We start from the raw sequence: 12,254 nt of genomic DNA, 5'->3' as shown, positions 1-12,254 counted from the left end.
GTCCTCCTTCTTGCGGTTTCCGCGTTTCGAGGACTATTCCTGCCTCGAATACCCGAGATCACGTTGCAGCAGAAAACTCTGCAACGATACAACGAAACGCGCGCCGACTTGGTCTCCTGGATCACGCAAAGGTCATCCGAGCAATTAGTATTACTGGCATTATCGCATATTTCGTACTAGCGGGCCGCATCCGACGCGTCGTCACGAAAATGTCGGCTGGTCTCCTTGGGAGATCCAAAGGGTGAGGGATTAGAGCTACGATAACTGAGACTGCCATCGAAATTGTCCGTTTATGGATACCAGTTTCGCGGAGGGACGAGGAACGGTTCTGGCATCGACGAACGAGAGCTCGAAGACACTTGTTACCTTTATCGAGTTGAGGAGTGGAGCTGGGATCCTCGTGCATGCGAGTCTCGTCGTAAATCATTCTACGAAACGGTTCTACCCCTGAACTCGGTGGCTCGAGATACCAGAATCGACTTCTCCCTATCGTATAATCGTCGAATCGTTTTACAAAGAATATGGATGAGTTTTATTCGAGAAAACCTCTGGGAGAGCCAGAGGAACCTTTATGCAATTTAGACATACTTGTACCGATCGAATAAAAGTGATCTGTGAGAAGGTGTTAGGTCTTGAATCGACTGGAACTCGTTTTCAGGGAAAAGAGGAGGCCGACTTCGAGGGTCGAGGAACTCGTACTTCGATAGCAGTTGCCATATAATTTTAGACAAGGTTACCGATTTCTGTGCCATCTTCGGGCTCGTGTCAGACAGTAGCCGTGTAGCCGAAACTCGCGAATCGAGACGATACCGAAATAGACGTTGCGTAACTTAGTACGTAAGAGGAGGCGATCGAGGCGATCGAGGATCGCTTCGGTCACTAAGCGATCGACAGCACGACTTTGTGATTAATGTTAACTAGATCGACTGCTGGCTGATCACAGCACGAGCCTCTGTATCCGTGTTACGTGTTGCTTATAATAAAATAAACTGTTCATGTAAGATCCAGTGAGGTTGTTTATTGCATTCCATAACACGTGGAGAAGAATTTAGGGGATGATCCCTTCAGATAGAATATTAATTATTAAAACCTGAAGATCCTTGAATTTTCTCCCTCCTATTGTCAAATGCCACTATTTATCATTTTACCATAGCATAAATTCCATTCAAAGTGCGGTAACTCGGCGAAAAAAAATCGTAGATCAATTTTTAAAAGCTCGTTATAAAGGGGAGACTTCCATCTTTAATTTCACGTTAAAATATATCACGAAAAAAATTCATTGAGCTCTATACAGGAGTTTAAACTTGGCAAATTTTCGGGAAAAAACCACTCCCTCTTTCTTGCCTCGTAGTAGAATAAACAGGGGCGTCCAGGAAAATTCAATGCAGAGGTGTTATAGTAGAGGCTTTGCTCTTCAAAATGAGCCTAGGCTCATTACTATACGATTTTTTTTGACAAAGTTACAGCAGCTCAAAGATCGCCCAAAATTAATGATCCTTTAATTTTGCTATAAAGTGTACATCCCACATGCTAAGCTATCTTAAGCTATATTTGGAGTTCACAAGGTTGGATATCAAAATGTCAATCATAAAATGATATAAGAGTGAAGACAGGCGCAAGACAAAAGGAGGAACGAAGAAGCGTTTCGATGTCTGTGATTTACTTTATGAAACCGCAGTTAAGTTCAGGAAGGATAAGAGCTTGGACCGCGTGCAAGCAAGGGGAATTGGAAACGCGTGAGGGCAAGAGTCGTAAGTCGTTTAGTCTGTAACGAGGAAGTGGCTGTCCGTAGACGTACCATCGATTTGTCGCTAGAGTAACCTTGCGGTACCTCCTTCCTCCAAAGCCAGACACGCGAGACATTTTTCTGGCGAGGCTTTTTGCAACGAATACGTCATCGCGGACTTCAATGAACTTATGGTTATTAATACACCCGCGGAAATAGATAATAGATATACCAAGGATCTTCCGCCGAGGTCTTTTTAAATATCCAAACAGAGTTCTAAGAAAAATACGAAAACAGCTTTTCTCAATAAGAGTATACCTCACATTCCATATTGAAAAAACTTAATCTACATAAAAAATAAATTTTCTAGAAGATCATGAAGAGGAACACTTCCCTGAAACCCTAACATCTTGAAACGAGAACACCATGGTAGTTCTTAAGACCTCCAATTAAAGTTCCAGTTTGAATCGAGGATCTAGGTGCACCCAAAGTCCAACTATAGTCACTGACACTCTTTCTGACATCGAGTCTGATAATTACGAGCGCCGAAGAGTCGCGTGTCCGCGATAACGATCTGCAAACAGCTATCAACCGAATTCTTTCGGAGGCTCGCGAGTCAGCAGGCTTCCGGTGTCCTTGCGGCGTCGCGGTGTCCACCGAAAAAGCCCATAAAAGCTGGAGAGCACAGAGGAACCCGGCACACGGATAACCTGCGCACCTGCGATCAGGTCAAAGCGATTGCGTAGACCGAAACGTGGCGGTGCACCAGTGAGAATCGAGATTCCGGCTGGCCTGCATGCGCTCCCATCGAAACATTTGAATACCAAAGGCCGCTGAAGGGGAATCTCGCTTCACTGCGTCTACTAAAAAGAATTCCATTCCAGTGGGACAGAAGGAGAAGCAAGGAGATGCTCTCTGAGCTAAGCATTCGAATATGAAAGGAACTGGAACTCCCGAATTTATGAAGAAGAGCATAGTCCATCGACTTTTGTGAAGGAGAAGAGTGAAGCTGAAGAGATGGTGAGATAAGGGTCCCCATAGGACTTAGAAAAGGTGAGCTATCCTTTACTTCTAATTTCAATTGCTTCTGTGAGAGAAATATGTTTCCAAGAATTTATAGCTAAGTTTCAAATAAGATATAGGCTCTCCTTCCTCGCTCTAAAAGAAGACAGCGTTATGTCGTGATCAGCTGAATCCTTTTTCCGTGACCCTCCAAGATACAATGTTTCGGCATGGCAGTGAAATACTTGGACGGACCCTTCGTGTTCAGGCTTAACGACAATGGCACAGGACCACATCTCCTCATACAGGTATAAATCTGAGAGAACAGTTTCTTAGAATCATTAAGTATGATTAGTTAGGCAGTCTAGGATCCTCCTAGTAGTGTCTGGCTAGCTAGGAACTCTGTAAGTCTCCTAAGTAGAAGATATCAAGCATTGATCAGACGCCACTCTGAAAGGAGATTAGGACTGTGCGAAGACAGACAAGGAGAGGATATAGCAAAGTGTGGAGTACCCTGGTCCCCCGCTTTTATATGACTCGGAATTCGTTCGACACGGTTACAAACTTAGCTGTGCCCTTGAACTAAATACTTTTCAAGGTACGTACGTGAACATATGCACGTGCATACCTGCAGAGCCGAACGGGACGCGACGCGCTTTTGCGTGGCACCGCTTTTAGAACCGCGACTGTTAAGTAAGTGCAACATGCAATAATATAAAAGGGCATAAAAATAGAGCATAGAGTACACTTCCCTCTGATAAGAAGACACACTGGTGCCAAGTCGTAATCCTGCTTAACGTTATGCAATTCGTTTTCGCTATAAGCAATTTTAAGACAGAGAAGCTTACAGAAAAAAATCTCTGCAATCGACTCGTCAATTGCTTATCAAATTTAATGTCGATATTTGTACAAAAACGAGGCTTTATTTTCATTCTCTATATTTCAGAAAGTTAATTAAATTTGTTGCCTCCTTCTTGAGAGATAGCGAGAAGTTTTGTTCGAGCTTCAACTTTCCTCATCGTCAGACAAACTACCTAGGTGCTGTTTCGACCTTCCACTATTAAGAAAAATTGGGTTATCTGTGCTAGCGTCTGAAAACCGAATGGAATCTTGCCAGTATATAAAAGTGGTGTATTCTGCTATTAAGATCGTAATTCAAAACAGAGTGAAAAATTGAGAGGTCATTCCCAGCTAGGCAAACGGAATTCGCTTTTCCAAAAATATGGGAGACAAATCGCGCCAGAAAAAACAGGCTTCCGTCAAGGGCTCCGATGCGAGTTACGTTCGCGCGAACATTTGATTGCGCAAAAATTATTTTGCTAGCGATTCTGGGTAAGGGGACCAGGCTACCGTGACAACAAAGCTCGTGGATCGTTTATAATTAGAGTGTGGGACAGATAACTAATTTTCTGACGTCAGTGTTCAACTTGGTCTGTCGTTTGTCAAAAATCCTAAACATAAACCGAGTTGACGCGGAGCTAAAGCTGGGATAGCGAAAGGAAGTAAGGCAAAGAGTCGAAACGGGGTGTGAATGGTGTCGACATCCCTTCGCGGCGAATCGATTACGAAATTGTAAGAAAATGTTGCACGGTCATTAGGGGTGCATAATAAAAGTAGGCTATCGTAATAGTGAAAGGGGATACGCTCGGATTCAATCGTAATTAAGGACCTTGGCTCGCTGCTCGCATCAGAAGCAGCCATCGCTAATGTTCTAATAACACGGCAAATAAATCAACCGCGTTCTCTTCGCTATTTTTGCGTGGCACGATTAGAAGTTCCGCGATCGTGGAACGTGTAATATTTCGGGTTAATTGGCGCTTCAATTAACTCGAAAATCGCGCAATAAAGGACGATGCTTTCGTCCGTGAAAGAATGAATCTTACTCACATAATTCTTGCAGGTTTGCACGGAACGCGGCTGGAGGGAGTACACCGGCGACAATAATGTATTCAAAGATCGATGGAATTTGTGGTGGCGGTCCGGTGGTTTCCCTTTGACCCATTACAGGCCATTACTCCCCTGGCAGGTAATAATATATCCGGTTCTCGCATTCTCCTACAATTCATTCTACTGTTAGATATGTACCTTCACAAGAGTGTAGAGAGTTCATTAGAATTATAGTAGGAAGTACATGCAATAGAATAAAAAATTATTCTGAAATCAGACTGCTTTCTATTTTGATATTTCATCATTATTTTAATTATCCTATTCAAATTAATGGCCCTCTACCCCTGAACTACACTCTATTCTACTTCTACAAATCAACAAAATGAAAGATTTGCTCTTCAACTCACCAAGAATTTTAATTCTTCTGCAGTTCGTCAATAGAATCCCTAAAGGGAGTTCTATCTGCAGAAAAGACAACCTGATCCGCCATCTGAGATGTATGAAGAAGATGCACGGATCCATTTACGACTTTAGGTATGGTCTAGAATGTGTTACCCAAAAAACGAAAGTAATTTTTGGTCGTTATCAAATATGGAATGCATCGTGTTAGTCCAACAGGATACAACTTGCCATCAGAATACACGAAATTGGCGGAGGAGTGCAGTCGCTGCGAGAAGGATGACAAAATTTGGATCTGCAAGCCAGTCGGTCAGAGTCAAGGAAGAGGAATCTTCCTGTTTCGTGTAAGTATACTACTCGAAAAAAAATTATGGCATAGAAAAATTTTGGAAAAAAAATTGGACAACTTTGACTGACGATAACTCCGCGAAAAATTATAGTACGATCATGATCTTTTTTTTAAATTACAGCCTGAAGTCTCTACTTTAAGATACTGTGTCTGGATTTTAAGTTTAATACACTCTTACCCATTGAAACTCCCTAAAACTGAGGGCATGTTTGTCGATAAAAAATTACAGAACTTGATCGGATGCACGGTCTTAAAAAAATTTTTTTCGGGAATGCCGTTCACAGTAGCATAAAGCTTAAACCTTCCCCTTTAATTTAAAAAAAAATTCAGGTCGCTGCGATTTTTTTTCGCAAAGTTACAGCACTTTAAAGTAGCCCTTGCATTTTTGTCTTCTACCGCCAGTACTCGATCTACTGCAAAAATGCAAGGGCTACTTTAAAGTGCTGTAACTTTGCGAAAAAAAATCGCAGCGGCCTGAATTTTTTTTTTAAATTAAAGGGTAAGGTTTGCGCTTTATGCTACTGTGAACGGCATTCGCGAAAAAAATTTTCCTCGCCCTACGCATCCCGTCAAACTTTGCAATTTTTTATCGACAAACATGCCCTCAGTTTTAGGGATTTTCAATGGGTAAGAGTGTATTAAACTTAAAATCCAGACACAGTATCTTAAAGTAGAGATTTCGGGCTGTAATTTAAAAAAAAGATCGTGATCGTATTATGATTTTTCGCGGAGTTATCATCAGTCAAAGTTGTCCATTTTTTTCCTAAAATTTTTCTATCTCTAATTTTGTTGAGCAGTGCATCTTCATAGCTTCTTTTATGATTTGATCCTGAAGATGTTACGTTTTCCAGAAACTAAGTGATCTTACATACGACAGTACCACGGTGGTGCAAAGGTACATCGAGAATCCTCTTCTAATCGGAGGCTATAAGTTCGATTTGAGATTGTACGTGTGTGTACCCTCATATCGCCCTTTGACGATATACTTGTACAAGGAAGGCTTAGCACGTTTCGCCACAGAGAAATTCTCCTTGGAACACTTGAACGATCCCTTTAGACACCTCACTAATTTCTCTCTGAACAAGTTAGGTCCAGGATACGCGGAGAAAAAGGAGCGCGTCGGTGCTGGTACGATATTGCTTATCTCCTAAGTCAACAATTTAACAACAAAAATCAAAATTTCCGTAGGTTGCAAGTGGACATTCAGGCAATTGCGAAGGTATTTTGAGCAGGCAGGTTACATCGATTGGTTCCTCTGGCAGAGAATCGCCTGTTTAGTAAGCCTGACGATACTAAGCCAAGCGGCTGGCATACCAAGATCGTCAAACTGCTTCGAATTCTTTGGGTTCGACGTGCTGATCGATAAAAATTTGAAACCGTGGCTGCTCGAAGTATGTAAAAACAGAACTCACGTGAAAAATATATGTCCTTAACTCGTGGGTATCTCGACAGGTGAATCTTAGTCCAGCCTTAAGTATCGACTGCGAAATCGACTCGGAAGTAAAGAAACCGCTCCTGCACGACTTATTCGATTTGCTAGGTCTTCCTGTATGCAACACTGGACTATCTCTGTTCACGATATGGTCGACGAGCCCCGTCGATGAGGTCGAAGTGTCTTCCAAGTTCTGCGCGGGTCGAGCCGCGAAAAAGAAATCGAAAAGTGGTCAGGAGACCGACGGTTTTCTACATCTATGCACGGAACTTCGGCCTACTGTACGTATCGAACTAAAACATTGATAAAAAGATACAAGATTAATAATACAATACTCGTGCTTGATTTTCAATGAAATGATTTTAATCGTCAGCTTAGACAATCAAGTTTGAACGATTGTTCCAATGCGTGGTCTCGTTACAATCCTCTGTTGGTGGACAAGTACATTCCCCGGGGGTTTCGCGGCTCAAACCCAGAGAATCCTGACAAAACATCGGTGTGGCATAATGGTAAAGATTGGAGCACGCCTTGTGTGAAAGAAGGAGGATGGGTTCGCATTTATCCACTGACTCGAGAGAAATCACATAATACGGGATCGGATTATGTGTTATCCTCGTTGTCAGAGAGTACACGAGTCGTGGAAAAGGAAATCAAAAACACGGTTCTTTGTATACAAAAGTAGGGATCTTTCTCTAAATATGCTAAATTAAATAAGTGAAGATCTGCAAAATTCTATTTTTGTCGTAGATATTTGAAAGCTGCCAAAGAAGTGCATAAAAAGAATGAAAAATATAGAGACGACCAGTATAACGCTATGCTACGTAAAGTACTGGAATTAAATACCGAAATATGGCTGCCAGGAAAGTGATCAATCACAGACATCCTCGTTCTTCAATCGTTCTACCTTTTTACTTTCTCTTTAAAGCGATATTCGGCACGATACGCTTCGACGATTTAATCATTTCTACAAATATATACTTTAAACGAATCGTGACAGTACACGAATTGCGTCTACTATTACTACAATCGTAATGCAATTTTAACATCTAAGCTGATATTTTTAATAGACAAATAGATGTTAAAATTATTGAATGTAATTACGCTACAAACTCTGAGGTAATCCTACTCTGCCGCTTTAATGTGTTCTGGATACGGATCTTGACGGAAACAAGTGACATGTAGGATAGAAGTGAAGGCACGTCTTTTATTCACCAAGAAATTCTCGGTTTATTGAATGTTTTCTTGAAAATGTACATTAATTCACTCCCTTCGCTGCTAACCTCTTGTCGCGCTCTTCAGCGATCGAAAGCTTAACACCTTTGTCCCTTGGTAAGCTAATGTATGGCTTTGTGCCCTTACCAATGATAAATACGTTGTTCAACCTAAACAAATAATTTAATTTATGATATTTCGTCTAATAACATAAAAAATTATGAAGTTCAAAGCATTATTGTTTCCTAAATGGGTAATACTGAGAAGCCTATGCAAAGGCAATCAGTGACCAATATGAAGGAATTTCATTTTGGCCAACTTTTGACTACAATATTTCTTACACATATCATAGCTTCGATTATGGCCGCGATAGAAATTCATTCAATTTTGTCTTGCATTTTGAAATAAAAAATAAATGTGAAATGTTACATAAATAAAGGATATGAAAAGTACATACCTTGTGGCAAAAGTGTGTCCTTGTGAGTCTTTAATGTGACAAATGTCAAAAGATCCCGGATGACGCTCGCGACTGACCACTGTACCAACACGCCCTAAATTCCTTCCACCAGTAATCATGCAAAGATTACCTATGAAATGAAATTACAGGATTAATTTTATTTAATTCCTTTCTTAAAAATACACATGGAAATAAAAATAATTTACCTGAATCAAAACGAATAGAGTCCAGGATCTTGCCTGTTGCAATGTCCAAATGAATGGTGTCATTGACCTTAATTAAAGGATCTGGGTAACGAATGGTCCTACCATCATGTGTTACCAAGAAAGGAATACCTTTTGGCCCAGTTTGAACACGTTTTACCTTGCACAATTTATACTGTAACAACAAATATTTCATGTTTCACCAAACTCTAATTTTTGGTTCATACTACATTTTTATATTAATTGAAAATTACCTTAGCTTCTTCTGCAGTAATTCTGTGTGTGGTGAAACGTCCCTTAACATCATAAATCAATCTGAAAAACTCCCCAGTCTTTTTGATGGTAATGACATCTGAAATAAAAAATTATTCTCAATAATATCTATAATAATTTATTCACATTTATTTAATTAATGTGCACTTTCTGGGTAATACAGAAGGAATATAAAACTCAATCTGTGACCAAAGTAAAGAGCTCTAATTTACTATTGGCCAATATTTGACTATAATATTTTTCTGTATAAAATACCATAGCTTCGATATGGCCTTTAACTTTGCTAGAATAAAACAGAACTTTGTAAACTTACCCATAAAACCAGCAGGATAATTAGGATCAGTACGGACCTTGCCATCAACTCTGATTAAACGCTGCATCACTATTTTCGTTACTTCACAGTTAGTCAAGGCATACTTCAATCTGTTACGAAGAAAAATAACGAGGGGGAGAGATTCCCTGAGCTTGTGAGGTCCCGTGGATGGACGTGGGGCATACACACCCCCCAATTTGTCCAACATCCATGCTTTAGGCGCGTTAAGACGCTTCAAATGCTTCTTAGGACCTCGAGCCTGGAAACAAAAGCAATATTTTTCTCGTTAACGCCAAGCCAACTGCACAGAAATTGAGTAGACACTACATAGCGTCAAATACACCGATCCATTCACTTAGCATCGCACTCTGTTCACAATTACCATTTATATTTTGTGTTTTACTTTGTTAATTGCACTATAACTGCTCTATATAAATGTAATTGTAGTTCGTGTCACACTGGATATTTGTTTTGGCGAATGAATTACATCAACAACAAATTGTACCGTATTAGAGGGCAACCTAACCGTGTCCCATCTTAATAAAAATAAGCAAATTTAAGGTATCATATATGCACAAATATTCACTTCAGTTCTTGCAGTTGATGTTTCAATTGATTATTAAACAATATCACATATTATAGAACTGATGCAAGTGGATTTTATATCGATAACGCGTGACAGACTTACCATCTTGGTTTTCTAGGCGGAAAAGGCACGAACTTGCCGTGGTTCAGAAGACATCAGGAAATGTGCGCGACGCCACTGTAGCCAAAATGGCGGTTGATTTAAAAATCGATTAGGATTTTTTAGATTATTTTTTGTCGACTTAAATTGATTTTGAAAGCTCTGTATTTTAAAACTACTATAAAAAATAATAATAATTATGTTAATAATCCATTTTATGCGCAATTTTCTATTAGATTACATAAAATAATTTTTTCACGTCGATATTTCTGAATTTAAATTTACAAACTTCGATAAGTTCAATTTTTTAAGCTTTGAGATTCGAGATCTTAAAATATAATTTGAATTTGAAGGGAAATACAAAACAGAATATACACATACATCTTTTTTTATTAAAATATACATACAAAATGATATAAAATTATAATCAATATAAAAAAATTGACCACATTCCCACTAAAATAGTAAATAACATTGCTTGCATTGAAAAAAATATTATTCTGAACGAACTGCTGCAACAACATCATCCAGTAGACTAGATGCACCAATCCTAAACAATTTTTTTGTCAACCACTCATCTCCTAATTCCATTTGAGTTAACATCATCCATTCTAAAGCATTTTGTGCAGTTTTGATGCCTCCAGCAGGTTTAAAGCCCACCTGAAAATAATGTAAGATAATAGAAAATATTAAGTATATTGCACAATACTTATTATCTTGATTTATCTTAAATGCTCGATACCTTTTTCTGTGTCTGTTGGTAGTAATCCTTAATAGCACGGCACATAACTATTCCAGCAGGGAAATTGGCATTTACTTCCTCAAATCCAGTAGATGTCTTAATAAAGTCAGCTCCAGCCATCATTGCAACCATGGAGGTTTTATATATGTTTTCCAAATTACCCAAGTCTCCCACAGATAATATAACTTTCAAGCATATTTTAGGACCACAAGTAGCACGGAATAATTTCAATTCTTCATACAGCTTTTCCCACTGTTGCATTAAAGCTAAGGGTCTATTGATAACAACATCAATTTCTGTAGCCCCGCTTTCAATACCTATTTCCACTTCTCGTAGGCGTGTCTCCAACGGAAATAGTCCATATGGAAATGCTCCACCAACTATTCACAGAACAATATATAATATATAATTGTGCAGAGATAGAACTAAAATCATAAAAAACTTTATGATACCAACCAGTAGCTATAGAAATTTTATGATCTTTGTCAAACTTCTCCATCGCAGCTACTACATCTGGCACCCTCAAGGGATAAACACATACACTTGCAGTATGGAATGAATTTGTTGGTGTAGATGTTGATCCAAAGGGGTTTGCAGCCTGTAGTTGGTATAATTGAATATAATTTAGCAGATAGATCAATGTTCATGCTAGATTCAAATAACTGTATTCTGATTACCTTCATGCAATGAGCCTCCACCTTTTTAGGTGTATCAGTTGAATTCAAAGTAGTAAAATCGATAAATCCTATTAATTTTTTTAACCAAGCAAGCCTAGTATCTTTATCTAAGGCATTAGTTTTGTCACGTACAGAAAGAGTTTTCTCATTTATCATAGATTCATCAAATTCCATTGTAGCTATAATACAAATATTTTATTAGGCCGAAATTATGAGTGTACTTAAAACTCTGTAATATTTAAATGTGAAATTCAATTTAATCACGTACCATTTGCCACTTTTTGAATATCCATTGCAGTTAGAATTTCCGAAAGGCACCTTGATGGACAGAGCGAATACGACAGAATGTTGTACAGAACGAAAATGTATGAGATTCTTCGACAAATTCATAAACGATAGGATTTAAAAATACACCTCGATAAACCCTGTTATCATCCATTATTTGTGATTATTTAGAGAAGATGTAGAATAAACATGTAAGTTTAAATATAGTTTATGTATTGGTTTAAGTACATACAAGTATTCAAAACACCGTGATAACGTTGAGTTCAAATTAAGTGATAAAGGTAGGATCAGATAAGTAACGGAGAGTATGGGTAGAAAATTAATTAACAAATAGTAACGCATTATTTCAACAAAATGTATCATTCTCTTTGCTTCAGTGTTTATTTACTTATTATGAAAGCTTATAAAAGTGTATACAGGATAGTACATAAATATGCTTGAACTATAAAAATTGTATAATCAATTATTAATATAATTAGACGTAATTTGAGAGTACAGAATTATAATAGAGGCCCTACAATATATCATACAACAATATTAAACATCAAAATTGTTTATTTATTACAAAAAAAGGCATTTAAATAATTTTGATACCAAAACAGTCCTACTAGC

The 12,254-nt window shown here is 38.5% G+C and overlaps 3 protein-coding genes across 4 annotated transcripts; 1 reads left to right on the top strand and 2 right to left on the bottom strand.

The window, feature by feature from the left end:
• The first annotated feature begins 2,764 nt into the window (after positions 1-2,764).
• LOC143187068 (putative tubulin polyglutamylase TTLL2) lies at positions 2,765-7,888 on the top strand. Its single transcript, XM_076391021.1, has 10 exons — positions 2,765-2,779; positions 2,869-3,036; positions 4,629-4,754; positions 5,046-5,149; positions 5,226-5,358; positions 6,215-6,491; positions 6,552-6,754; positions 6,816-7,076; positions 7,169-7,473; positions 7,543-7,888. Exons 2-10 carry the CDS (start codon positions 2,959-2,961, stop codon positions 7,661-7,663), a joined length of 1,608 nt encoding a protein of 535 aa, XP_076247136.1. The 5' UTR covers positions 2,765-2,779; positions 2,869-2,958; the 3' UTR covers positions 7,664-7,888.
• Positions 7,889-7,997: 109 nt separating this feature from the next.
• Positions 7,998-9,980, bottom strand: Rps4 (ribosomal protein S4). 2 transcript variants are annotated; one of them, XM_076391023.1, is made up of 6 exons: positions 9,942-9,980; positions 9,254-9,512; positions 8,922-9,019; positions 8,671-8,842; positions 8,465-8,594; positions 7,998-8,177 (listed from the first exon to the last, which is right to left on the bottom strand). In XM_076391023.1, exons 1-6 carry the CDS (start codon positions 9,942-9,944, stop codon positions 8,051-8,053), a joined length of 789 nt encoding a protein of 262 aa, XP_076247138.1. In that variant the 5' UTR covers positions 9,945-9,980; the 3' UTR covers positions 7,998-8,050. The 2 variants fall into 2 exon arrangements, with proteins under 2 accessions (XP_076247138.1, XP_076247139.1); XM_076391024.1 differs by lacking the exon at positions 9,942-9,980 and adding an exon at positions 9,636-9,654.
• Positions 9,981-10,316: 336 nt separating this feature from the next.
• On the bottom strand, positions 10,317-11,710 carry Dera (deoxyribose-phosphate aldolase). Its single transcript, XM_076391022.1, has 5 exons — positions 11,626-11,710; positions 11,358-11,536; positions 11,137-11,278; positions 10,681-11,060; positions 10,317-10,598 (listed from the first exon to the last, which is right to left on the bottom strand). Exons 1-5 carry the CDS (start codon positions 11,648-11,650, stop codon positions 10,434-10,436), a joined length of 891 nt encoding a protein of 296 aa, XP_076247137.1. The 5' UTR covers positions 11,651-11,710; the 3' UTR covers positions 10,317-10,433.
• Between the last annotated feature and the right edge of the window lie 544 nt (positions 11,711-12,254).

This window comes from Calliopsis andreniformis, unplaced genomic scaffold (genome assembly GCF_051401765.1).
Source record: "Calliopsis andreniformis isolate RMS-2024a unplaced genomic scaffold, iyCalAndr_principal scaffold0022, whole genome shotgun sequence".
Taxonomy (NCBI): Eukaryota; Metazoa; Arthropoda; class Insecta; order Hymenoptera; family Andrenidae; genus Calliopsis; species Calliopsis andreniformis.
Note: the sequence above shows the minus strand (reverse complement) of the source record. Positions and strands in the feature narration are given on the sequence as shown.

Excerpts from the sequence above, each read along its gene's own strand:
- LOC143187068 (XM_076391021.1), top strand. The coding sequence starts at position 2,959 with ATGGCAGTGAAATACTTGGACGGACCCTTCGTGTTCAGGCTTAACGAC. Across the intron at positions 5,150-5,225 it reads GGATCCATTTACGACTTTAG|TCCAACAGGATACAACTTGC; the intron begins GTATGGTCTAGA and ends GCATCGTGTTAG. Across the intron at positions 7,077-7,168 it reads GCACGGAACTTCGGCCTACT|CTTAGACAATCAAGTTTGAA; the intron begins GTACGTATCGAA and ends TTTAATCGTCAG.
- Rps4 (XM_076391023.1), bottom strand. Across the intron at positions 8,595-8,670 it reads CTCTATTCGTTTTGATTCAG|GTAATCTTTGCATGATTACT; the intron begins GTAAATTATTTT and ends TTCATTTCATAG. Across the intron at positions 8,178-8,464 it reads GGACACACTTTTGCCACAAG|GTTGAACAACGTATTTATCA; the intron begins GTATGTACTTTT and ends TTATTTGTTTAG.
- Dera (XM_076391022.1), bottom strand. The coding sequence starts at position 11,650 with ATGGATATTCAAAAAGTGGCAAATG. Across the intron at positions 11,061-11,136 it reads TAAAATTTCTATAGCTACTG|TTGGTGGAGCATTTCCATAT; the intron begins GTTGGTATCATA and ends TTCTGTGAATAG. Across the intron at positions 10,599-10,680 it reads ACCAACAGACACAGAAAAAG|GTGGGCTTTAAACCTGCTGG; the intron begins GTATCGAGCATT and ends CATTATTTTCAG.